The 27,500-nt window shown below is 42.0% G+C and overlaps 1 protein-coding gene across 3 annotated transcripts in view; it reads right to left on the bottom strand.

The window, feature by feature from the left end:
• LOC138962375 (uncharacterized) overlaps nucleotides 1–27,500 on the bottom strand; it is a 98,148-nt gene that overhangs the window by 930 nt on the left and 69,718 nt on the right. For 2 of the 3 annotated variants that reach the window (XM_070334172.1, XM_070334173.1), the window contains exons 3-8: nucleotides 16,218–16,367; nucleotides 8,841–8,922; nucleotides 7,942–8,041; nucleotides 7,387–7,504; nucleotides 5,938–6,067; nucleotides 1–5,509 (exon numbers count right to left, since the gene is read on the bottom strand). The exon at nucleotides 1–5,509 is cut by the window's left edge and continues 930 nt beyond it. In XM_070334172.1, the coding sequence (XP_070190273.1) occupies nucleotides 4,236–5,509; nucleotides 5,938–6,067; nucleotides 7,387–7,504; nucleotides 7,942–8,041; nucleotides 8,841–8,922; nucleotides 16,218–16,367 (1,854 nt within the window). In that variant the 3' untranslated portion in view covers nucleotides 1–4,235. Of the gene's footprint in view, nucleotides 5,510–5,937; nucleotides 6,068–7,386; nucleotides 7,505–7,941; nucleotides 8,042–8,840; nucleotides 8,923–16,217; nucleotides 16,368–18,853; nucleotides 19,912–27,500 lie in introns of those variants that run through there. The other variant, XM_070334171.1, reaches the window with a different exon arrangement.

Here is a 27,500-nt window from a genome sequence, read left to right as displayed (position 1 = left end):
ACTTCAACAAAAGCCAGTGCAAAGAAACGACGGAACATCATTAACGCAATGGATATGCAGCGGTATTCATACAAAGGTACGCAGCGTGTAATAGACATCCGATTAATTTTGTGCTTTCGGTACGTACAGTTCATAGAACCGTGAAACACTTATAAGGTACATTTATAACATAAGGCACGTGGTACATCTTGACATGGCAAACATGGCGAAGTAGAATCACAGCATAGTTTGTGGGTGTGTGTCGTACACGCTCCTCTCAAAAACAACAGACATTCACACTGCTACACAGCGTCGTACAAAATGTTCACATTTTTGTTATTGTCGTGCTCTGTGCTCTCAAGCCCCCCCCCCCCCCCCCCTCCCTTACTCCACTTAGTTTTAGATTCTCTTCAAGACATGTTCGTCCATTCTGTGTTCTTGTCAAGTGTATCTCTGTTTTTTCTCCATTTCCTCTCTTAGTATTTTCTTCCCGTCTTCTCAGTAATACTTTCATACACAAACTCGGACGCTTCTGTACATATTATATACACATTTGATTAATAAATGTAACATTTCGCTGCCCACCAATGTAAACTGACTTGGAATGATCTAAGTATATATGTACTTTTATGGTGTAGTATATATTAACACGTTTTGGAGGTGTGTCCACAGACAGACGCACATACAGTTGGTTGTGATTGAATACATAGGTCTATCCTTGTTCTAATACAGTGCAAACGCTTGTTCTAATACACTGAAAACATATTCGAAAACATGCTCCTTTAGTGTGTCTTCTTTGATCAACAAGGCTTTGGTTCTGTTTTGACGTCAACCCAAAGTTTGCAACTTGAAGGTTGGAAATGGAAGTAGCCTATTATTATATATATTCAGGCACAGAAATAATACGCGATACCTTGTGAATCCTCTCAGCACGAACAGGCGTGCGTGACAAAGATAAAATGAAGCAGTTGTGTTCGTCCACTTTATTTTCAGGGCTGTTCCTTTTGGAACGGTCACGAACGAATGACTAAGCATGTATACATAGACAAGTCGAGCTCTACAGTGCAGGCTTTGCTTCGTTGATAATGAACTGCGACAAGTTCTAAGATTCCAATTAAAACTGATTCTGTTCTGCTGTATAATTTCAACAACCTTTGTGGATCACCAAGAACCGATAGTACTACCTGGCATATGTGTGTTTTTCCAAAAAACAGAAGAAAAAACACAAAAGTTTTTTCCCCACAGCATCAGAGAACACATATCGCACGCATTTGCAAAGTCTAAGTTTATTCGTCGAATTCAAAAGTTGTCCTGTTTCACCGGAGTTTGAGACAATTTGTAACTCGCTGCGATTTTTTTCCAGTCACAAAGAGAATCATAATTTGTTTTTTTTTTAAATGCCAGCAAGCTTCACCACTCTTCAGTTTGAAGGATTTGAATTATTTCAGTCTTCCCCGGGTAAAGCGAAAACGTGGTTGAAGGATATTAAAGTGCCTAGAGGTAATTCATTTGGCCAAAGGATAGTTCTCGCAAGATGGTGTAATACTCACGTCAAAGGTGGGCGTTACCCTTGACCAAGTTTTTGATCTATCGAAGCTTCAAATTCATCAAAGCGAAGAGACTGGCGGTCATCCTAAGTTGCAAATAGCTTTGCTTCGAAGTAGGTGAACTCCTCCCGATCGTGATAATAACAGTAGCACATCTTTATCTCTTGGCACACATTGTTATCTCCGAAAAGTCTCAGATTCTAACTTTGCTAACTACTTATCTACTAAGTCAATAGACGAGTTCATCGTTCAACGAAAGCAACAAAGGACTCTCTTCTCTCCACTCACTCTCCTAAAATGCCCTCTCTATGAAGAAAGATAGGGAAACATTTAAACTGATTGAAAGTACACAGTATCGTACACGCGTTGAACCATCGTAAAAAGTAAGTCTTTGCACAAAGTCGGATCATAAAGCTAAATACAGTGGTGGCAAAACATCCGCAATAAAATGAAGCTTAGGCTTCGGCCTTTTCAAACTGGCTAGAAAGCTGTGTGATTAACCTTTTCTACTCGTTAGGATCTGTCTCAACATTTTCACGGAGAACACCTTTGATTTTGTTGTCATTCACAAGGCACACGCGCGTGCAAAGCATTCTTGATATTACTCAAAGGTACTTTTTCCTGTGCAAGCTATCATGTATACCACGACAGCTATTTCCAGGGCCGTTGTGTAGGAGAAACAGGATTGGTTGAAATTGAGGTTTGTTTGTATTTTCAACCAATCCAACCCCGCGGCTGGCTCCCACCTGGTTAGTAACTTTCTCGTGCACATCAGCAAAAGCTATGGTAGTACGGTGGACATGATTGCTGAAGCTGAAAGCAAGGTACCTTTAATGTGTCAGTTTTTGAAGACACTAGAAAACAAGAATAAAGAAAATCTGAAGAATCCATTCTAATCATATTCGAATCACCGACAAGAGAACATGCTTCAAACAGTCATATTTCTAACACGACTACGTGTGTCTATACAGAAAGAACTGTACAATAAGGCACGTTGGGTTGTGAAATATTCCGTAAATAAAGGATAACATTATCAACAAGGTATGTACACACACATGGCCTAAACTCATTGGAATGTATATACTGCATTAACCAGCGTTACAATCTGAATGCAAAGCTTATTTCAGCATCTTACAGTCGGTAACTTCAAATGTACTTCCAACAACTGAAGAGTTTTTCCCTTCGTTTTTGTGCACGTGCCAAAGGAATTTTTTTTACATAGACATAGTCCTTCGTATGTGTGTATTATGCACCGCAGCCTCTCTTTAGAGCTTTGCATGAAAGACAACAACAAAACGTGACGGGCGACATTGGCGTTAGTGATGACAGTGGTAAGCAAAACACCCCGGCGAACAGTGCAGAGCCCTAGTGTTGAAGTTGGTGAAAACATGAGTTGATTTAACCATCGTTGTAATCCCTTTCATTTTGCAGACCCGCGCAAGCTTGGCTCGCCCTCAATTGAAACAACAACAAAATTTAATTGCATCAATGCAGATTCACAGTCATGGAGTCCTTCAATTTAGTTATCAACCAAGGGCATTGAACCACAGACATCGGCTTTCATACATGTATGGATGTTCCTTTATGCCAGAACCAATTCAGAAAACACCAGACGATCCATTTGTCCCGTTGATATACATTCAGCAGTATGTGTCAGAAGGCTTAGATCAAAGGTGTTTTTTCCCAGTAACAGGTGACGGTGTGATACTTTCTACGTACCGTCAAATGTCATTGCAACGTGTTGTTCTAAAGAAACGTCCAACTAGAAACTGGTCCGCGAACAGCTACAGAAGCTGCAGTAAATAAAAAAAAAATAAAAAAAAATAAAAAAAACAAACAACAACAAAGCAAATAACAGCTACAGACACATCTGCAGGGAGCATCTGACTGGGTCCTTTTGTTTTCAGTCAGAATAGGTTTTACCACGGGGGTAAAGGGGCTGGGGATTATAATCCTTACTGAGCTAAACAGGCGAGCAGCCAATAGAAGGCATGCTTGTATTGGCTTAGCTAACAACGACGTTCCTCCCATTCTCTTTGTGGCAGTGTGTTCTGAAAATGCACTGTTAAAAAGCACAGTCTCGTCCGTACATTGAGCCCTACCGACATTGGTAATTACGAAAAGATACGAAAAGGTAGGGGCGATGCGATCTACAAGCAGTTTACTTAGTATGTACACTTTTTTCTACGTCGTGAAGTTTTAAATAAAATGTCAGAACTTATGCAAAGTCTTCATAACGTTGGGGTTGCTGCCCGTACTTGATAGAATGTTTTGCGACCCAACATCACAGAATGCAACCAAACTGTTTAATTAGCTCCTGAAAAACCGTGGATTCATTGACATTTCAGTTGCCGAAGAAGCACTAGTGCTGTGCTAGAAAGTTCAGCAGTCTTCTAAGTGCCATTCATCAGATCAGAAAGAAACAATGTCCCAGGCAAAACGTCACTTTCAAACACAGTCAAAGAGTTCAACACACGCACTTGTCGTGAAGTTTGAGATTTGTATCAGCCCCAACAATTTATATGTTTGATTTGGTCAATGTTTACTGTTACACAAGACATCAGATCAAAGTCCTCCAGCAGCCTTAAAACCACATAAACTGTCTTTCATACGTCTGATGATAACAGCGGTTACACTGAGGAGATGATCACTGTGAAAACTTGCACTCACCAACAGATACACAGTCAGCACTGAGCTAGGCATTCTTTGTCAGAAAAGCAACGTGTTGTTAGAAATTGCCATGAAACTGTCCGGAATTTCGAAGTCCCCTTGGGGAAGGTCGAAGTCAACGTGCTCGTTCCAAAACTCGAAATCCGGCAGACCGCACGTGTCCACGCTGTCCAACATCATGCTTGGACCATTGGCGCCATCGAGGTCGTCAAAGGTTAGACCTTCCATTAATATAGAGTGTCCTGTCGACGCGAACTGGGCTGGGTTGGTCACACCACAATGGTTGTGTAGTTGCTGATGTTGTTGTTGCTGGTGTTGGTGGTGGTGCTGCTGCTGATGTTGATGGGGGTGGTGAAAGGAGTGCGCGTTGGAGAAAGCACTGCCGTGGCTAGAGTTCGTTTGGGAGATGTCAATAGACGCACAGATGGTTTCCGCCAAGTCTGAGGAGTCGAAGCTCCCCAGATCAGCTAAGACACTATCGGTAGGTTCATCGAGAGGGGAGGAAGCATCGTAGCGGCTATTTTTCAAAAAGTCTAGGATGTTTGGAGAATCGGTGTTGCGGAAGGAAGGCGTGTCGTAGCCTTGGTCCAGGGAGGAAGACTCGTACCCGTTCAGATCACCGAACACGGAAGACTCCGGACCGCTGGAGCCGAGAGGGGACTGGTCCATGGCAGAATCGAAGCTGTTGGGAGAATCTACTCCCTTCCAAAAGGCCTCAGAGGAAGATAAGGCCTTGGGATGAGCTGGGACGAATTCAGAACTACTCGACCACGCAGTTTCAGTCTTCAACGGCAAACTCTTTCTATCAAAGCTCAGAGAACAGCTGGGCAAAGTTTCCGTTTTCGTAATAGTCCTGGCTGGTTCCTTTAGCGCAATTTGCGGATGAGACGTTGCAAGGGAGGATTTTGTCCTTTTGGTAGGAGCTGGTGGGATCTCTTGCGAGAAACTAGCCTCCTTATTGGCACCAGCAGAAGCTCGCTTGTTACCAGAACGGCTCTTCGACTGTCTGTGACTACTATGGGATTTATCACCTGAATGGTGCTTGTGGCTACTGGGCTGGTGCTTGTGGCTGCTGGATTGGTGCTTGTGGCTGGCGTGGTTGTGATTATTATGCTTTCTGCTGGAAGCCTGGTGAACTTGGGGTGATGAGCTGGAGGTGGCGTCAGCAGCCGTTAAGAGTTGAACGTCCATGTGAGCGTCATTTGAGGGTTTGGTGTCCTTCTGGCACAGCTGAAGAGCCTCTGTTGGCAGAAGGTCGGGTCTAGCGATGATGGAGGTTTCTACGCTTAGGTTGCGCAAAGCGTCCGAAGCCACTGGAACGAGAGATACCAATTTATAAGTGGTTACATTTTGAAAATGTATTGCATTAAAGTTCGTATGATCTCTGAAAAGTTAAACGACCTGAATTTGTAAGCATGATGTTGAATGGTTTCATGTAGACTTTTCAACACGCCAAACGTCATGATCTGAATTCTGTTTCCAATAAATAGCATCTGTCTTTTTTCAGACTTTGCACAACTCTTTGTTTGGAAAAGTATCCTGCTTTTTATTTCAAACTATGTCGTCAGACAAATGCAGTTTTCAATGAATTGTAACACCCTTCGATTCATATCAGCTAGCATATCATAGTGTTTCTTCCATGAGCTTTTCCGCCGAATGTGTACATATTGGTATTAGCGTGATTCGCACGAAAAATCAGCAGAACAGAAGGAATGAGAGAGAAATTGAAAATGCTACTTACTTGGCCTCAAACTTGCTTTGGACAGGTTTTGCCTGGCCCAATCAATGGTAGTTGCAACGAAGGATGCTGTCGTCGTGCAGTCCGCCATCTTGTCAAAAGTGTCATGGAGAGGTTTCATGAAGTAACCGGTCTATAACGGGTCAAGGACACAAATGGACTGAAGCGTACTTCTCAACATAATTATATTACATGTAAGATAACTATTTGATAGCAAAGTCGTTTTTTCCGTTGCATTTCAGTCGATTTTTCTCATCCGCACCTCTTTTTGTGTTACTGCATTGCAAAAGGAGAAAAATAAAAAAAGTAAAGGACGAAGATAAAACAATCTAACTTCACAGAAGGTAGAGTCCCAGATGCATTGTACAACAAAAACAACAACACAATACAAAGAAGAAAAAACGTAAAAGGCAAAGAAAAAGAAGGAAAAAAAAGAAAAGAAAAGCAAGGTTATTGCCCGTTTGTTATCACTTGACGAGGAAACTATTCTCTTTTGACGAGGCGCAAAAACAGATGAGGCTCTTAACATAAAACGTTTTTAAAGTGACACAACCCTTCCAAGGGGGGCTGCCTCTGCTCTTCGCTCAGTCAAGTAATCGTTTTGAGATAAACCATGGTATCAACTTCTTTCGCGATGCGGTTTTTGATCAGTAGGAATTTGAAAACAAACATAAGCGAAAACTAACTCTAATCATGCAAACTCCACGACCTATGATCGGTACGTTTAACAAAAAAAATCTTTCTGATGACCAAGCTAAATATTTGACCGAAATTCAGTTTGACGCTACATTTTGGGTTGTGGTCGATATGTACCACTGTGGATTCCTTAGTTTCGAAGTAATAGCCCACAAAGGGAGAAAAAGAGAGAAGAAAACGGTTAACCTTTCTCTGGGCGTACAAAACAAACAAGCGACAAGTGACAGACGACATGCCTCGAATCTCAGCAACAGAGACTGCAGAGAAGAATGTTTTTGAGACTCGTGTATAACCAATGCTAGAGGATGAGTTTGAACCTCAATTTTAATGTCTTTCTATCTGTCTCGTCTCTCCCTCTGTCTGTGTGTCTGCCTCTCCCTCCCTTTCCCGGCCCTCGCACTTGGGCTCTCTCTCTCTCTCTCTCTCTCTCTCTCTCTCTCTCTCTCTCTCTCTCTCTCTCTCTCTCTCTCTCTCTCTCTCTCACACACGCACACGCACACACACACACACACACAGAATGGTGTGTGTGTCCCTTACTTTATCTGCCTGTCTGTCTGTCTCTGACTGTCTCTGACTGTCTCTGACTGACTGACTGACTGACTGACTGTCTGTCTGTCTGTCTGTCTGTCTGTCTCTCTGTCTGTCTGTCTCTCTATCTCTCTCTCTCTCTCTCTCTCTCTCTCTCTCTCTCTCTCTCTCTCTCTCTCTCTCTCTCTCTCTCTCTCTCTCTGTTTTCTTGCGTGTCAAAAAGGATACGACAAAGTTTTTCCAGTCGTCTTTGGTTTTACCGGAGATAAAGTTGCTGAGGCGTTGCTGTGCTGTCATGGGCTGCTCGTCAAAGAATTGACCCTCTGGGAGATTTTTCTGGTAGCTCCTGCAATAACAACGCACACAGATGTTACATACATGTATACTTTTTGTAAGGAATTTATTATTTGACTCAAAGTGCGTATTGTCTCAGATGGCATGTCAAAATGATGCACAGCATCCACTTTGAAGACGTCAAATGGTTGGCTACTGAACACAAGCAAGACTAAAGAAGTAACATCGCGATTGCTTCGTTCCTTAGTTCAAGATATATCTTTAGCGTCCTAAATATGACAGAATGGAGAGCTAAGGCTGAACAATAAAGGAATTCAAAAGATTGAAGGGTTGTGAAAATTGTTTGCAAATGAACGTTCTGTAGATAGAAGGTATATACACAAAATTGCTTGCAAGGTAAAAATGGCTCTGGGCTGCTGGAAATTGGAGGTTTTGAAAAGCTTTCGCTTTGAATCAAATTTGATATGCCAAAAATAGGGTGGAACTTACTCTATGTCTGCGTTGAGCGCTTGTTTTTGAGCTCTGAGTTCCTTCAGCTGCTTCTCTTGATCCCTGGTTTCTCTCTTCAACACCTTGCAATGCTCCACCGCTGTAAATAAAACGAAATCATATCAAATTAAAATTCATATTACACAAGTAAAGTTCCTTTGTTAAAGGTATAGTTGCAGGGTAGATTGTTTTAGATTGTGGCGACGAATAGAGAGAGAGAGAGAGAGAGAGAGAGAGAGAGAGAGAGAGAGAGAGTGAGAGAGTGAGAGAGAGAGAGAGAGAGAGAAACAAAGGAAGAGAGACAAACAGAGAGAGAGACGGAGAGATTTATTTATTGTGATAATTAAGTATGTAATAACTAAGCAAGGAATTAAGAGAGAGAGGAGGCAGGAATCAGTTGTCTGGATAAAGCAGCCCTTCATACCCACATGCGTGCTTAAACGAGAACATCTTTGTTGAAATGAGCGAATCAGTAAGATGAACTTCTTGGAAAATCTTAAGAAACGTATGTACCAAAGAGACACCTAATCAAGCGACTCCATTAGACAAGGAAAACAAAGAAAGGCGATTACACCATAGTGCGTGTTACGTCTAACTTAGAGCCTGCCTCATAAAAAAACTTAACGACTCGTCAGCATTATACTTGTCTCGTCAAAATATCAGACCCTATTGCTGCGCTGAAAACACAATAGCTGTTAATAAATAATAATAATAATAATAATAACGATTACTTATATAGCGCGTAAACCTCGTGGTGACGAGCCCAGAGCCCATGTGTCATGGAATCGTACCACATATAGTTGACTCTAAATTCTGAGTACCCCTTTGGCTTCTTTTTTCCCTGATCAACTCCTGTATCTAATTATCGAGGTATCCGCGGTTCGTTTCCGTGTTTTTACCTTTGGTCAGAATGTCCGCCTTGCTGTCTCTGCCCGAGGATTCGTACTTTGGCACCATGTTCTTCAGTGTCTGGAACCCGTTCTGAAAAGAGCAAACACATGTTCGTGAAAACAAGACCTCATGCCACCTCGGTGCTTTGACTTGTGTGTCAACTTTCTTTTGGTATAATTTTAAAATCGTTGTAACAATTGTAATAAATATAAGCTGTCATCATTGTTTATACATGAAATACATATTTTCTCAGGCGATTTGAATAATCGGGCAAAATATGTGAGGTTGGGAACGACGGAAGGAAGAGATGCGAATATATTTTTTATTCTCATTGTTTCCCTAAATTTACCAGGTAAATGCAACATAATTATATGCACGGACAGGGATAAACATGATCAACAGTGCATAGGTTTTGTGTCAGGGAACACGCGTTTAAGCGTCGCTGCACACGTGTTCAGGTGCCACTACGCTCGCGCGCGTGTATGTGCGTGTGTGCGTGCGTGTGTGCGTGCGTGCGTGCGTACGTGTGCACGCACGTGTGTGAGTGTGAGGGAGAAAGAGAGAGACAGAGAGACCGAGATTAGACCAATAACATCCATACACGGCTACTGCGTTCAACAAATTCCCTTCTTCGAGAATAGCAATTTCTACTTAGCAAAACCCCCGTGTCAACTTTTTTGCACTCTCCTTTGACAATCAGAATACCCCAAGGCTCAGAAATGACTGCAATGCTTCTGAATTGGCCATCAGAACTTGATATAGGACATTCAGTGCACCAAAAAAAAAAACAGGGCGACACCTGGCTTCTTTCAAGTATTTGCACCCACAAACAACTGCATTCAGTAATAACGAAAACCTGTGTTTTGACTTTGTTCGAAGACATGAATATATTGTTGCGCCCAGGCAGTTTTATATTATGAGGACTGGAACACAAAAGATGGAATATGAGAGTTAAAAAATATCTTGTGAATATTGTTGATTTCGCAGGGGAAAACGACACTGGGGCGCGGCAGACAATTCGAGGTAACAATGAGGCTACTGTTCATTTTGTTCATTTTATTTTATCTTATATCTTATTCCGTCTTAATAATATCCTTCTAACGTCTCTCTATCCCTCTCCCCTTCTCGCTCGCTCTCTCTCTCTCTCTCTCTCTCTCTCTCTCTCTCTCTCTCTCTCTCTCTCTCTCTATTTAACTCTATCTATCTCTCTAAAGATTTTCAAAACCTTGGTTAGAGAGGGGGTGCCCAAAATGTAAAAGACAGCACAAGCGAGAAAGAAAAAATATTAAAGAAAGAAACTTATCATTTACACCTTCCCTGAATTGAAGTCAGTAAGGAATGTTTCGTCACTGTGGTTTGGAATGCATGCATGCCCAATCCTTTGTCTATCCATAATATGTTTCTGGCCCTTTAGAACACACGTGGGGTGTTTTTACATTTAGTCAAGTTTTGACTAAATGTTTTAACGTAGAGGGGGGAATCGAGACGAGGGTCGTGGTGTATGTGCGTGCGTGTGTGTGTGCGTGCGTGTGTGTGTGTGTGTGTGTGTGTGTGTGTGTGTGTGTGTGTGTGTGTGTGTGTGTGTGTGTGTGTAGAGCGATTCAGACTAAACTACTGGACCGATCTTTATGAAATTTGACATGAGAGTTCCTGGGTATGAAATCCCCGAACGTTTTTTTCTTTTTTTTGATAAATGTCTTTGATGACGTCATATCCGGCTTTTCGTGAAAGTTGAGGCGGCACTGTCACGCCCTCTTTTTTCAACCAAATTGGTTGAAATTTTGGTCAAGTAATCTTCGACGAAGCATGGACTTCGGTATTGCATTTCAGCTTGGTGGCTTAAAAATTAATTAATGACTTTGGTCATTAAAAATCTGAAAATTGTAAAAAAAAATAAAAATTTATAAAACGATCCAAATTTACGTTCATCTTATTCTCCATCATTTTCTGATTCCAAAAACATATAAATATATTATATTTGGATTAAAAACAAGCTCTGAAAATTAAATATATAAAAATTATTATCAAAATTAAATTGTCGAAATCAATTTAAAAACACTTTCATCTTATTCCTTGTCGGTTCCTGATTCCAAAAACATATAGATATGATATGTTTGGATTAAAAACACGCTCAGAAAGTTAAAACAAAGAGAGGTACAGAAAAGCGTGCTATCCTTCTTAGCGCAACTACTACCCCGCTCTTCTTTTCAATTTCACTGCCTTTGCCATGAGCGGTGGACTGACGATGCTACGAGTATACGGTCTTGCTGAAAAATGGCATTGCGTTCAGTTTCATTCTGTGAGTTCGACAGCTACTTGACTAAATGTTGTATTTTCGCCTTACGCGACTTGTTTTTTTAATATACAGAACACAACTTACAGAAGGGGGAAAAATTATGTTAGTCTGGAAGATTGTATAACTACGGGTTGATTGATTGTGACGGACTGACGATTGAATAGAAATAGGTTAAAAAAAAAAACGGGGGGGAGGGGGGGGGGGGGGACAACGAAAGAAAAAAACTAAAACTTAAATGGGTGGATATAGGGATAAGATACGCGTGGAAACGTTCCGATATCAGAGTACTTTATGTGAACACATCAGTCATTGCGAGTTCAATGCATTCACTCTTGTTTTCGCCAGACAGATAACAGACACGTGACGATGGAAATATGGTACATTTTCTCACTTTATCAGCCTACTGCCCCAGATGTCGGATTTTGCAGCATGATCTTTTCTTTATCTGATCTACTTGAAAAGAGATGTATGACTGCACTGTCACTTATCTTAAGCTGCTCCGTTCTTCGAAATCACCAAGGCTTTTGCTGACGAACTTATATCAAGTTGGGGGGAAAAGTGACACAGATTGCCGAAACAGTATGGCTATTTCGGCAACATTTTGCCGAATAAAATAAACACAAGCAGCAACCCTGGGTAAAGGCAACATTTTCTTCAGCATGCTTCTGGACAAGGTCACGGTGAACCCGCATGGGACACATGCACCGAATATACCCGTACATGGACACACGTACGCCACGGGAGGTCCCATCCCATTCTGCATGACATAATATTCTCAGGTCATTCTACGCCTAACCTGAACGAAAACACTGTGGTGGTCTCGCGAGATGGATACTGCACGACAAAAAGTCTTGTCTTGGCTATGTCCCTCCGCATTCAGAGACATAGTAACGGCGATGCGATGAAAGCATTCGTTATCGGGCGAGAGTCCGTACTGGCAGGGTCAGTTCGTGTGAGAATGAATTCCTTTGGAATATTTGTGAACGTTATCTCAGCTCGTCTTGAATATATGTCACACCGTCAAATCAGGTCGTTGTCCGGAAGAGACGAAAATGCCTTATTTAGTTCTCATTCAGAGGGAGAGAGAGCTCCGTTCAAAGATTTATTGAAATCAGAAAAGTGTGCTTGATGCCAAGTCAAGCACCTTTCAGGAAATAACAAGTGTCAATGTGCCCCCAAAATCGATCCGACAAAAACCCAAGGTTCTAACTCAAAAGTTGACAACAATTCAGAACAGCACAAATTCAGCCACATTTTCATACAGGAGGAAAGACCTATCAATTACCTACCAAAACCAGGATATTTAATGTGACTATACCATGCGTACTTTTTGTGTCACACTTCTCCGACTGATGTAGGTGTCGTTGGCAAACACGGGAGGTGTTTGCGTAAATTTTGAGGTGTTTCTCAACTTGGCCAGATAGACAAGTCAAGTGCTTTATTGGGCATGACAACTGTGAATAAAGTAAAACAGGTATGAAGTATTTTAGTTGAAGTACAAAAAAGTGGTGCAATATATATTATCAATAAGTTTCGTCTCGACACCTCATTTTAACACTTTTTATTATTTTTATTAAGGTGTCGTCAAGTTTCAGGATATGGCCAGAAGGAGAAGGAAAACGCAGAGTGGAAGATTACAGCCATAACTCTTTGTCGAGTCCTTAACGAAAGAACTATCAGGAACAATCTTCAAACAGTTGCAGCCTGCAGCCTGCTATGTAATTCCTTTACGACACAACTACCAGGAACAATCTTCAAACGCTTCGTAACCACAGGTGCCTTTAGCACATCATTAACATTTGACACACGTATAATTTGTGGGTAAGGTTGGGATAGAGGAAGGGACGTTTCTTCTGTCTGGTTTAGAACGTTAAACGTCTTACGTTTAGAAAATGTGTACGAAAGTTTTTGTTTGTTTGTTTGTTTGCTTAACGCCCAGCCGACCACGAAGGGCCATATCAGGGCGGTGCTGCTTTGACATATAACGTGCGTCACACACAAGACAGAAGTCGTAGCACAGGCTTCGTGTCTCACCCAGTCACATTATTCTGACACCGGACCAACCAGTTCCCCCCGCGGGTTAGGGGGAAGAATTTACCCGATGCTCCCCAGCATGTCGTAAGAGGCGACTAACGGTTTCTGTTTCTCCTTTTACCCTTGTTAAGTGTTTCTTGTATAGAATATAGTCAATGTTTGTAAAGATTTTAGTCAAGCAGTATGTAAGAAATTTTAAGTCCTTTGTACTGGAAACTTGCATTCTCCCAGTTAGGTAATATATTGTACTACGTTGCAAGCCCCTGGAGCAATTTTTTTATTAGTGCTTTTGTGAACAAGAAACAATTAACAAGTGGCTCTATCCCATCTCCCCCCCCCCCCTTTCCCCGTCGCGATATAACCTTCGTGGTTGAAAACGACGTTAAACACCAAATAAAGACCAACCAGTCCTAGCACTAACCCCATAATGCCAGACGCCAGGCGGAGCAGCCACTAGATTGCCAATTTTAAAGTCTTAGGTATGACCCGGCCGGGGTTCGAACCCACGACCTCCCGATCACGGGGCGGACGCCTTACCACTAGGCCAACCGGAAGGTGTCAGACAATTAAAAGAGTTAATGGTAAAACTGATCATTACGCATACATCGTGGTTAATATTTCGATTTATTTTTTTGACCGACGTTGTAGAAGTTGCATCATCCGCAAAATAGCGATGTAACCCGTTACCCCAGAAGGAAAAGTAGGTCCTCCTCGTTTCCAAAATAGCAAATAGACCTCGGTACATTCCTCAAATCTGATCAGCTTCACCAAAACCGCAGATACTTAGACACTGCATAGATCATCCGTTTCACTGGTGATATCCAGCGCCTTATCAGCTGACGGTGTGAATATATACAGTGGAACCTCCAATTAAGGTCTCCCGTTTTACGACTTCTCCCTTTTAGGACTGACTCCACTTCTTCAGATATTCTGTTTTCTTTTCTTTTCTTTATTTGGTGTTTAACGTCGTTTTCAACCACGAAGGTTATATCGCGACGGGGGAAGGGGGGAGATGGGATAGAGCCACTTGTCAATTGTTTCTTGTTCACAAAAGCACTAATCAAAAATTTGCTCCGGGGGCTTGCAACGTAGTACAATATATGACCTTACTGGGAGAATGCAAGTTTGCAGTACAAAGGACTTAACATTTCTTACATACTGCTTGACTAAAATCTTTACAAAAATTGACTATATTCTATACAAGAAACACGTAAAAGGAGAAACAGAATCCGTTAGTCGCCTCTTACGACATGCTGGGGAGCATCGGGTAAATTCGTTCTCGTCCCAACCAATATGGGTCTCCCCCTAACCCGCGGGGGGTAGATATTCTGTTAATAACCCCTGTTAATTTACCTAAGTTGCAAGACTCCCTCCCTGTTAAGAGGCCTGATTTTCTCAGATTTATGAAGGTGTTAAAAGAGGGGCTCCACTGTATTATAGTGAAAAGGTTTGTCTGGATCTAGGTCGGGGTCTTCACTGCTGGAGGCTTCAGTAGGTAAAAGCATAGCAACGCCGGCCCTGGACAGTAATCCAGCAAGACGTCCCACATAGTTCTGTCATTTACAAGAACCACGTCTGACAATCCAAGACATCTCTTCTTTTCTTTTCTTTTTCTTGACAACCAGGAACGTGTCCCACCCTCGGTGCAAAATAACGTTGTCCAGACTTTTGTTGGATTTGTTTTATTTTGTATTCAAATTTTTTTTTTTTTTTTTTTTTTAGTGGAGGGGTTGTCAACTTATCTGAGTGAAAGGCTCTTCGTCCGTTGCCTAGATCGCTGACAAAACGAATGAGTTTGTCCAAAATTTGGGACAAGGTGTCACAGCGCGTCAAATGTTCACTGTCACCCCAGGTCGGAGGTCAAATAAAGAATGCATCAAAGTGCTTTCTCGGCCACCTGTGTGTCTGGGAACTCTCTGATAATGACTTCAAGGTCTTTCTCAGTTTTGGAGTTATCTTTATAAATTGATAGTGAGAGTTCGGTCGTGAACTGCCATTCAAAGGATCTGACAAGGGTAATCATGCCCAAATCTTTTGTTATGCCAAGGCTTTTGAAGTGAATGTGTCAGTCTGGTCGTAAATTACCCTGATACCGATTTTCATAAGGTCATGGTCGTTGTCAGTCTGTGAATTTACTGGTTTGTTTCAACTTTTTTTTTTTTAAACGCATGCACACACTGGATCGTAAATCAACGGGATTTCAATCGCCTGGGGGGTGGTGTTGCAGGTTATTTTTTTTTATATGAAGTCTTATATCGCGCGCGTATCTCCAGACTCGGACTCAAGGCGCAGGGATCTATTTATGCCGTGTGAGATGGAATTTTTTACACAATACATCACGCATTCACATCGACCAGCAGATCGCAGCCATTTCGGCGCATATCCTACTTTTCACGGCCTATTATTCCAAGTCACACGGGTATTTTGGTGGACATTTTTTTTTTATCTACGCCTATACAATTTTGCCAGGACCCTTTTGTCAATCGTGGGATCTTTAACGTGCACACCCCAATGTAGTGTACACGAAGGGACCTCGGTTTTTCGTCTCATCCGAAAGACTAGCACTTGAACCCACCACCTAGGTTAGGAAAGGGGGGAGAAAATTGCTAACGCCCTGACCCAGGGTCGAACTCGCAACCTCTCGCTTCCGAGCGCAAGTGCGTTACCACTCGGCCACCCAGTCCTAAAGTAAGACGAACTTGAAAACGACACGAAAATACCAACATGGAACAAGGTGTACACTTTAAAGATCGCTGAAGATGTGCAAACAGAACACAGTACAGCAAGGATGATTTCTTGTTCGGTAACAGACGAACAGCCAGGGAAATACACACACAAGAACAAGACGCTCTGAGAAACATACAAGCTCGAGCAAGCACGCTCGCATGCACCTTTAAATTTTGCGACGTTGACGACAAAACAGATACGAAGCACACAAGAAAGAAAGAAAGAAAGAAAGAAAGAAAGGAAGGATGGCCGATAAAGAGTAGAAGAAGAACGAGAATAAAAGATTAAAAAAAAATTTAAAAAAGTATCCAACTTTGATTACACCAACCATAATTTTTCCGCGCCGTCGGTGTTCCGCGTTTATATGCGAGACCCTCTTGTGGCGCGGAATTGGATTCCTCGGTCTTCCACATTTCCGCTTTACTTTCACTTCTGGTGCTGACGATTTGTTTGAATGACGCATTGGATGCGTTGAACCCTGAAACACACACAAATATAACATAAATAAAACATCATGCAGGGCTCCCCACGAACGCCCCGCTCCACCTTATGCACATCCTTGACAAACAAAACGGTACAAAAGGAAATATCCGTTTGAAGAAAAATCGAAACGGTGGTTCTCCTCCTCAACACACATACATCCCCACATCCACACACACAAATACACACAAGCATGCAAGCACGCATGTACACGCAAGCATGCAACAAGTGAGCTGATCCTCCCACCCCACGCACACTCACAAAAAAATAACTATGTCCAAGTGTGAATAAATCATGAGTACAAATGAAACGGGGCAAGGCACAAGTTAGTGACTGGTAAAAGCTTCATTAAACCTCAAGTTGTATAATCGCGCTCGTTCCCAACCCGAATTATCCGCACGTCACGATTTCGTGTTGAATGGTGTAATCGTCCCTCTGAAGGCGAAATTGTTTGTAATTACCAACAAAAGATTTTGTGTAAAACTTCGTCACATAACTCGTCAAACTGTGTTTTTAAGAGAGAGAGAGAGAGAGAGAGAGAGAGAGAGAGAGAGAGAGAGAGAGAGAGAGAGAGAGAGAGAGAGAGAGAGAGACTAAGTCAAAGACAGAGAGACAGAGACAGTGTGAGAGAGAGAGAGAGAGAGAGAGAGAGAGAGAGAGAGAGAGACACGCACACACAGACGGACACACAGACAGAGAGTCTCAAAACTTACATTCATGCGACTCATATCATACGCTGAACCATGGAGAACTAATTCCATTAGTTATCAGCCTTCGTTGCCACCTGTTACCCGAACCTCCATCACACAGGCCATGACAGCCGATGAATCGGAAATTGTCACACAAGCAGAAAGAAAAGCTGCTGTGTCATTACATTATATATGATGCTTATTGTAATGTTCACGTTTCGCTGCTGTATAATTCCCACCTACGTTAACATTTTGTAACGCAGGCGTTGCGGTGTACGTTACAAAATGAAGGCTTACATTCCAACCAACATCTACAACTCGACATCTCGACTCAAAATCATAGACAGCCATGGCACACAGCAAAAACAAGACACCCCCCCCCCAAAAAAAACAAAACACCCAACAAAACAACAACAAATGTCTATTTTTGAAATATCACACGCTGCATGTTTGCAATCGAGTCACGGGAAACGAAACTAAGCGTGACACGTTAGCCTGTGCACGCAATGAAATGACAAGTTGTACCTAATGATAATGATGATGATGGGTGATCCCTTCGGTCTGACGGATGCGTAGGCACACAAGTTATTTTTCCAGGGTATGAAAAAATGCGGAAATTTCTCTCCTCAAACAGTCAAAGGAGAGAAACACTGCTGCACGTGGTATGACGTTCCATCCATCGTATCAAAGTCAGTGTCAGACTGCACCGGACTCTTGTCATGTAATCTAATCTTGTGACTGTTACACAGCACAACTGGTAGGGCGATTAGTGAGTTATTCATAGGATGTTTATCAAGGCAAGTTTGGAATCATTTCTCCGATTGTTTGACTGAAGCCGCTCCGTTCCGCTGTTCCGGCCTAAACGAGTTATGCTCTTATACAATACGCGACGCTCCGCGAAGTTGTGTGTGTGTGTGTGTGTGTCTGTGTGTGTGTGTGTGTGTGTGTGTGTGTGTGTGTGTTTGTTTGTGCGCGGGCGCGTGTATGTTTGTGTGTGTGTGTGTGTGTGTGTGTGTGTGTGTGTGTGTGTACATTCGTACATACAGTTCTGGAAACACAAATTGCAAACTAACTGTGTGTAACAAAGATTCCGAAGATTGGTTACTGTTCGACTATACACAAACTGCATACTCCTCATAGATTTCAGCGCTCTTGATACTGTTAAAGCGGCCAGAATGATGTAGTACTAGGACAGGAACTGGTCAGGATCATAGGTCAGGAAATGATCTCCAAGTACATACACGCGATAGGGACGACAGAATTAGAGAGTAACCCTGAGAGATGTTGGTGGGAGGCGGACCAGAAACAAACACAATACGCCGTTTGCTGTTCAAGAAGGAAGTTAGTCAGTGTAAAGATGACGATCGTTGCATACGCAGACATATAAGACGTTGAAGCTGTCAGCTCATTCTCTTTGTGTATTCCGTGTGCTCTCTCTCAAATCTCAGGCAGGACTGCCCTAAAACAGCAAGGGGAACATCTCTTCCGTGTTCGCTCACTCACACATTCACACAATCACTAACTCCACGTGATTACTCCTAGCTCTGCTATGTATAGGAATATTCTCGCTCATCAATGTCGACTGGTGTTCACAATGTTACAGTCAGTATATCCCACTCTGATAACCTTTTTTCTCTTGCAAGTATAGAACATTATGAACAAATCAAATTTCATTTCCACGACGGCTGAAGATGTGTACAATCAATCTATAAATCAATCAACCGATCGATCGATTGATCGATCAATCATGCAATCAAGTAAAGAAGTAAAGAAGGCACACCGCTTTATCACTTACCTTATGTTTAGTTATCTTTTTTTCTCTTCTGTGCCTTGGACGGAGCGCATGGGGTGGCATTTTTCGCAACACTTTTGTATTTTTTTTGTAAGTTTCCTGTGCACAAATGCTAACTCTTTTCAAACTTTTTCTCCTCGTACGCCTTAGATTCACACAGTTTTATTGCCACTTGAATAGCAAACCGGCAGGCACACACCACATAAACTGAAGGAATCCTTCAATCAAACAAACTGTTTCATCATTGGCTGAACGGAACACACCTTCTTTGCAAGACTCGAGGCTATGGTCACATGTACCTTCAGTGGAACATGACTATCATGTGACAAGCATCAAAATAGCACCACGGGCACATGTTTGATCACACACAAAACGCTTCAGGCTGAGAGATAATAAACACCAAGTCAGCCGACCACGACACGTAACAGGCTACATTCTCAAACCACTGTGGCAGACCGACTGATGTAGCGATGCTATCACTCAGCTGCAGATAGCCTGAATTTCTCGATAAGCTGAGCTGTGTTACCAAATCAGCTGTCACAAGATCACCAAGAAGCAACGGATAGTGATGGTGATGCAATCATTCCGTTTCATGGCCCACTGACGCACCTGAGCAGAACGTGATCTAGCCAAGCGTGAAAATAACAACACTTGCATAAACCCGCGGCCAGCGTGTCACCCACATTTGATCTTGAGTCATACAACGTCACAGGTCCGGTGACCATGTCACATTGCTTCTTCGGAAAGAGCAGTCGGAAGTAAATTGGTAATGAATTATGGTGTGTGTTAGCGTACGTGGACTTTGCTGAGTGATAATGAAGCACAGGCGCTGGCAACTGAATGTTTTGAAGGTGCTGTCCTTCTCATGAAAGCAGAGTGTTTGTTCTTGTCAGTGAATTATTTAACTCTATCCTGTATAATAAAACAATAAAGAAAGATACTGAACTCCGTCAGAAACCAATGGTATCTTATAAAGCAAACGTTTTGAATAATGAATGCATTTATCTCATCCATGTTCGAAACGACCATGTGCAAAACTGTTGACATTTTCTTGTTCTGGTAGTATTCTATTTTCTACCATGTGGAAGTCATTGTGTGCGTGTCAATCAATCAATCAATGAGGCTTATATCGCGCATATTCCGTGGGTACAGTTCTAGGCGCTGTGCAGTGATGCCGTGTGAGATGAAATTTTATACGGCCAGTAGATTGCAGCCATGTCGGCGCATATTTACCTTTCACGGCCTTATTCCAAGTCACACGGGTATGGTAGACAATTATTAATTGTGCCTAAGCAATTTTGCCAGGAAAGACCCTTTTGTCAATCGTGGGATCTTTAACGTGCACACCCAATGTAGTATACACGGGGGGTGGTTCGGACACCGAAGAGAGTCTGCACACAAAGTTGACTCTGTGAAATAAATTTCCGCCGAACCTGGGATCGAACTCGCGCTGACAGCGGCCAACTGAATACAAATCCAGCGCGCTACCAACTGAGCTATATCCCCGCCCCGCGTGTGTGTGCGAGTGAGTGTGCGAGCGCGTGTGAGTACTGTACCCTTGTTAGTTTAGCATTGTGTTTTTATATTTAGTCAAGTTTTGACTAAATATTTTAACATCGAGGGGGAATCGAAACGAGGGTCGTGGTGTATGTGCGTGTGTGTGTGTGTGTGTGCGTGTGTGTGTGTGTGTGTCTGTGTGTGTGTGTAGAGCGATTCAGACTAAACTACTGGACCGATCTTTATGAAATTTGACATGAGAGTTCCTGGGTATGAAATCCCCGAACGTTTTTTTCATTTTTTTGATAAATGTCTTTGATGACGTCATATCCGGCTTTTCGTGAAAGTTGAGGCGGCACTGTCACGCCCTCATTTTTCTACCAAATTGGTTCAAATTTTGGTCAAGTAATCTTCAACAAAGCCCGGGGTTCGATATTGCATTTCAGCTTGGTGGCTTAAAAATTAATTAATGACTTTGGTCATTAAAAATCGGAAAATTGTAAAAAAAAATAAAAATTTATAAAACGATCCAAATTTACGTTTATCTTATTCTCCATCATTTGCTGATTCCAAAAACATATAAATATGTTATATTTGGATTAAAAACAAGCTCTGAAAATTAAATATATAAAAATTATTATCAAAATTAAATTGTCCAAATCAATTTAAAAACACTTTCATCTTATTCCTTGTCGGTTCCTGATTCCAAAAACATATAGATATGATATGTTTGGATTAAAAACACGCTCAGAAAGTTAAAACAAAGAGAGGTACAGAAAAGCGTGCTATCCTTCTTAGCGCAACTACTACCCCGCTCTTCTTGTCAATTTCACTGCCTTTGCCATGAGCGGTGGCCTGACGATGCTACGAGTAAAATGGCATTGCGTTCAGTTTCATTCTGTGAGTTCGACAGCTACTTGACTAAATATTGTATTTTCGCCTTACGCGACTTGTTATTGTTATATGATTGTCTACCATAATTCACCATTATTATTTTGACATTATTTCAAACTTGTTATATATCACAATCGTCCGCCAAATTTTATTTGCTTTTAAGAGTACGCTCATAAGCCTAGCTTGTTGTGCTCCATGTTCCTTATTTCATGTATGCGGCAATATTCCAATGAAATTTACTGAATAAACCAAACCAATGGTATAACAGTATCGGTTTTCAAGGGACAACGCGTAGGCTATTTCACGCATCTTTGGTTCAACAAAAATCATCTTTAATTTTTTGCGTACTTGTAGGTCAGTTTCGGGCAGCTTCCTTTTGGCTATCCTGTGTGAACATTTCACATTTGTGCAATGTACCAGCCGGTCACACAGTCAATACATTAACGGCAATTATCTCGGCTTGGTCTTCCTATTTAATGGTAACAACTCAGTGCGCTTTGTCCGTTAGATTTCACGGGCTCTGGGCCGGTATCCGAATTTCCAGCCAAAGGCGAGCAATTATTTGTACGGACAATTAAGAAGACTTCAGATGTTCCGGTATTCCTTTGGTATTGACAAAACGCTCGTTTAAAGGTACTGAACTTGTCAAATCCAGGTGCACGGAGCCCCTGGGGCTTTTAGTCATGCCTCAGGCAGCTATCCGTTAGAAGAGCTACCAAGTTTCATTGACTTGCACCCAAAGAGTCAAGAACTGCGATTTTTTTACGAATTAATTTCGTACTCGGACCCGGCTGGTCTTGACCTATTTTTGGATCTAAATTTAGATCAGGTAGATCACCACATCATGCACAAAAAGACACGTCACTAGCAAACTATGTCAGACGTCATCATGAGTTTGTGTAAAACAAAATGGAGGCCGGAATCACTCAGTTGAGTCGAACTCCGACCAAACACCACGTACTAGGTTAATTTATGCACTCGCGTGAACAAGAAACTGTCGAGCTTCACAGATGTCGTCGTTGGGTAGTTTTGGGTTTGTTTTAATACCATAGGAGGATTTTTGAACTGTAAATGCACTCAGCTGCAACAAAAACGCAAAACGAAGGCTGTGAGCTGCACTGTGCCTTTAAACCATCATTAGTCCTTATATTCCCATTACGTTACATTGCAGCAAAGCTACCTGCATTTCTAATTGCAACGCAGATCAGTTTTCTCTATGGTTTTCATCATAACACTAACAATACGCACTGAATGATTGACGTGGCTCGGTTCGCTAACACCAAAGGAACACCTGTGCATGCATGGCTATCCAAAAGCAGCATTCACATTTCAGAGAAATAATGACTAGGCTGAACTGACGCGCGTTCTTGTTAACAAAAAATATCTGGTTTTAAGAATGTGTGTATCCGCGTCAGTACAAGTTCAAGTTCAAGTTCAAGTTTTATTAGTCCATAACCCATGGGGGCATTTTGAACAATAAATACAATCAATTCTTTCTTTCTTTCTTTATTTGGTGTTTAACGTCGTTTTCAACCACGAAGGTTATGTCGCGACGGGTATATACAATCAATACAATCATGATATATGCTAATATAGTAAATAAAATAAAATAAATAATTATTACAAGACGGGACAGCGCAGACAATCAAGGAACACAGTCACTGACAATAACCAGGAAATAGAACCACAAAGGGATTGTCACGTCCATTGTGTCTCCGTATTCGTATTTGTTAGAGACATCCGTTGTGCTGAAAGATCAACAGGGCCAAAACATGTTGTAGAACATGGGGGGGGGGGGGGGGGGGGATTAGTTGTGTGTGCGACTTTGAAAACGTAGAATGGAACTCCGCATAAAAGAACGTTCCAACGTAAAATCAAACTAACTCTCTTATACAATATTTTGCCATGTTTAGGCACGGTCATGAAAGGGGTTCCAATGGTGCAGCCATAGTCGGCTATTTTTTTTAGTATTCACAAACACACGCCTCATCCCCTAGATTTTTTGTTTGTTTATTTGTTTGCTTAACACTATTGTGACTAGCATTGCCACGGCGTTAACGTCCTGCCTGCCCAAGCTTGCCACCAAGAAACTTCCCAAAAAACAGTAACTGTAAAGAAATCTGTCTAGCAAGCTTGAATTAAGTCCAATCACCACCAAATTTTGTGTACTAATTAAAAAATGGATGCCCAGTTCAGTCGTGCTATTTATAAGTTTGTCACGCGATTTGTTTTAGCAAAGGGGGGGTGAAAGGGGGATAATTTGTGTTTTTTAACGGTTTTTTTGTGTATGTTTTCTTTTCCACTGCTTTTTTAAAAGTTATTTTTAAACAGAAAGTATTATAAATAATTTTATAACCAAATAAGGTGTAAAACCTATGAATTAGCTGAAATATTGTTAAAATTCTACACAGAAATAAGGAGACAGTACAAAGAAAAAAACAAGCAAATCCCGCATTCACTCACAGCATCCTGACTCAAATGAAACAAAACTGTGACACTCACCAAATGATGTCTAGGTAATCCATGTTGAATATAAGTCACATTTTCACAACAAAGTCCTAACTCTACACCTATGAACATTTCCAAAAGGATTAGGCTCCAGCCATCCATTGTTATCAGTGCTGCCACGCCCCCCTTGCAACTACACATTCGAAGATTCATGCAGTTCCACCCTAACACGTGTAGTTTGCCGACTCATACTAGCAGCAACAACGGGACTGTTTCTTCCTCAATATCACTGCTATTATCGCTTTCTTAAGGCGAAAACAACACGTCAGAATCATGATCTACAGGGTCCTCAAGATCCAACATCCGGAGAATCTCCTCCCGTGACAAGGCTCGCCTTCGATTCATTTTTTTTCTCGAAAAAAACCGCACAAACCAGACTAATTTTACATATGGCGGAAGGGCACACCAAGTGTGTCAAGGGAAACAACTCAATTTACTGCAAGCTTCAAAAACCGGGAAGCAATCACGAGTCGTGTACCTTGTATGTCTAATACTAAAATAGTCACTTCCCGTCCGTGGGCGTTGCAGCGCTATTACTAATATAGTCACCTCCCGTCGCGAAAGTGTTCCCCAGCCGACCACGAAGGGCCATATCAGGGCGGTATCCCCTAGATCATTGGTGACCCGAAGAAAGCAGTTAAAACTGGGTTCAAGGCCATTCCTATTCAGGAAAGCTTCCGCGGCATTGACAATTTCGGAGGTGTAATTTGGTAACACCTCAGTTTAGGAGAAAAGGTAAATGTCCGACCATTTTACCTATAGACTCGAAACTTTGTAGAATGGTCGTGGACGAACTGAAGTTCATGCACAACTACTATCAAAATATTTTTTAAACTCAAATGACTGGAACAAATAACCTCTTCGTTGTAAAGTTTCACTTGCGCAATATGCGCAAATTTAATCAATGATATGAACGCATTCATCCATGGGAAATGTCCTGATCCTGCCTGCAATTGCTGTATTGAATGCATTGATTGTCTAATGTTGATTAATGTATACTATGTCATTTGAATTACCCCAATCCACTCATATACAGAAAAATGAACGACTGAAACGGGAATCAAAGGTGAGAGCAGCAATGCAACTTCAATCACGGTATCATCAGTGGAAGAAAAGTGACTAAAAAGGAGGAAGCACCAATCCACACATAATCACAGTAACATGTATCAAAACGTGACTCGGATGAAGCAGCCACCCAACTAATTTATTATCACAATGAGCAATCTGCACATAACATAAAAACATCATAGTCTTTCGGATGAGACGAAAAACCGAGGTCCCTTCGTGTACACTACATTGGGGTGTGCACGTTAAAGATCCCACGATTGACAAAAGGGTCTTTCCTGGCAAAATTGTATAGACATAGATAAAAATGTCCACCAAAATACCCGTGTGACCTGGAATAATAGGCCGTGAAAAGTAGGATATGCACCGAAATGGCTGCGATCTGCTGGGCGATGTGAATGCGTGACGTATTGTGTAAAAAAAAATTCCATCTCACACGGCATAAATAAATCCCTGCGCCTTGAATATGTGCGCGGGCGGGGATGTAGCTCAGTCGGTAGCGCGCTGGATTTGTATCCAGTTGGCCGCTGTCAGCGTGAGTTCGTCCACACGTTCGGCGAGAGATTTATTTCTCAGAGTCAACTTTGTGTGCAGACTCTCCTCGGTGTCCGAACACCCCCGTGTGTACACGCAAGCACAAGACCAAGTGCGCACGAAAAAGATCCTGTAATCCATGCCAGAGTTCGGTGGGTTATAGAAACACGAAAATACCCAGCATGCATGCTTCCTCCGAAATCGGCGTATGGCTGCCTAAATGGCGGGGTAAAAACGGTCATACACGTAAAATTCCACTCGTGCAAAAAACATGAGTGTACGTGTGAGCTTCAGCCCATGAACGCAGAAGAAAAGAAGAAGAAGAAGAATATGTGCGCGATATAAATTGCATAAAAAAATCCCTGCGCTTAGAACTGTACCCACGGAATACGCGCGATATAAGCCTCATATTGATTGATTGATTGATATCAAAGCGATGTCCCTTAAAACAAAATGGTATCCAGGTCACTTGGGTTCAGTTATGTCATAGCATAAAACAGCTCACTGCTCCCATGAAATGTTCTGAGCCTTGCAATGATAAGTAAAGCAATGAGAGCAGATCTGAAGCAGTGCACTGTCGATCATTGGCCGGCTGAAATATACTGCAATCTTGATGCAAATTACCATGTAATTTTCTTGGTGATATGGTCATCACTGCAGGCAGTAACATATCACCCAACGTTTTGCAATGAAGAACAATGAAGTTATTAGTCGAACAAAAAATAAACAGACGAATAAAGATTGAAAATTGTCAAATGCAATGGGGCAGGATCTCCATGTTGAAGAACTTTGAGCAAAAGACCACAAATAAGCAAACAAAGAATACTGTTGGAATTAAAGAAGATTAACAGAGTGACAGGAAAGTACGAAATGTCACATGCACTGCAAGATCTCCCTGTTGAGAAACGTTGAGTAAAAGATACCCATTTTATTGCAAAGAAGAAATACAGAGTAACATGTATATGAACAGAGTGCGAAGAATTCAAATAAAGAAGACTCGACATTTTTAAAATAATGTCAAATGCAGAGTGGCGGAAAATGTGCTTCGTGAGGAACTTACAGCACACAATAACACAACTATTTGCAAAGTGTAAAAACAACATGAAGAGAGTGAGAAGAACGAGTAACAATTAAAAACATTGCAAGAAATAACAAAATGTCATATGCAGTGACGATTCTGCTGCGGAACTTTAAGTTTTAGTAACAAGTTACGAAGTTCCTGAAAATAGTTAACACGATGTTCAAACAACATGAACAAAATGAGAAAAATAGCAAAATAAATGCAATGATGACAGTTCTTCGCGTTCAGAAATTTTCAGTATGTCGGTGACCAAAACAAGGAATTCTTGTGAAACCTAGACTTTTCTTCTTCTTCTTCAGCGTTCCAGAATTGTCTGGTTACGTGTGAGCTCGTTTGCCCATTTGGGTTCCCCACACTATACTCTGAGAGCATAGTCAGCTCACTCCGCTTTCGTTGAGTAGGCATGCTGGGTATTTTCGTATTTCCATAACCCACCGACCCCCGACATGGATTACATGATCTTTTCCGTGCGCACTTGGTCTCGTGCTTGCGTGTACACACGAAAGGGGTTAAGACACTAGCAGGTCTGCACATAAGTTGACCTGGGAGATCGGAAAAAATCTCCACTCTTTAACCCACCAGGCCGCGGCAGCGACCGGGATTCAAACTCACGACCTCCCGATCAGGAGGCCGACGTCTTACCACCACGTCACTGCGCACGAAACCTAGACATATTGCATAACACCAGCGGCGGAGCACGCAAAAATAATTGTTCGATATGAAGCCTCGACAGAGTAACCCTATCATTATCTCCAGAGCGCTTGCAGTAGAGGCTGCCTGCGTTCGTTCACTGATACAAAAAGGTACCAAGTGTCGGTGTCTAACTATCCCTCTCAGCGGGAGAGTTGCTTTGTCATACCCCCCTCCACTTCTGTTGTTTCAATGCCGAGGTGAGGTCAACGCTCAATCACAGCCCGAGACACTCAGCTGGGCTGGGCTTTGCTTTGCTTAATCCGAATGTTGTACTCCGATGTAAATAGACATAGAGTGGCACAGTCGGGTGCGTAATCCCAACGGGCCCTTTGACGCACATAATGGAATTGTAATGGGACATTTTCATATCTACGCCGA

This window comes from Littorina saxatilis, linkage group LG3, assembly GCF_037325665.1.
Source record: "Littorina saxatilis isolate snail1 linkage group LG3, US_GU_Lsax_2.0, whole genome shotgun sequence".
NCBI classification, from domain to species: domain Eukaryota; kingdom Metazoa; phylum Mollusca; class Gastropoda; order Littorinimorpha; family Littorinidae; genus Littorina; species Littorina saxatilis.
Note: the sequence above shows the minus strand (reverse complement) of the source record. Positions and strands in the feature narration are given on the sequence as shown.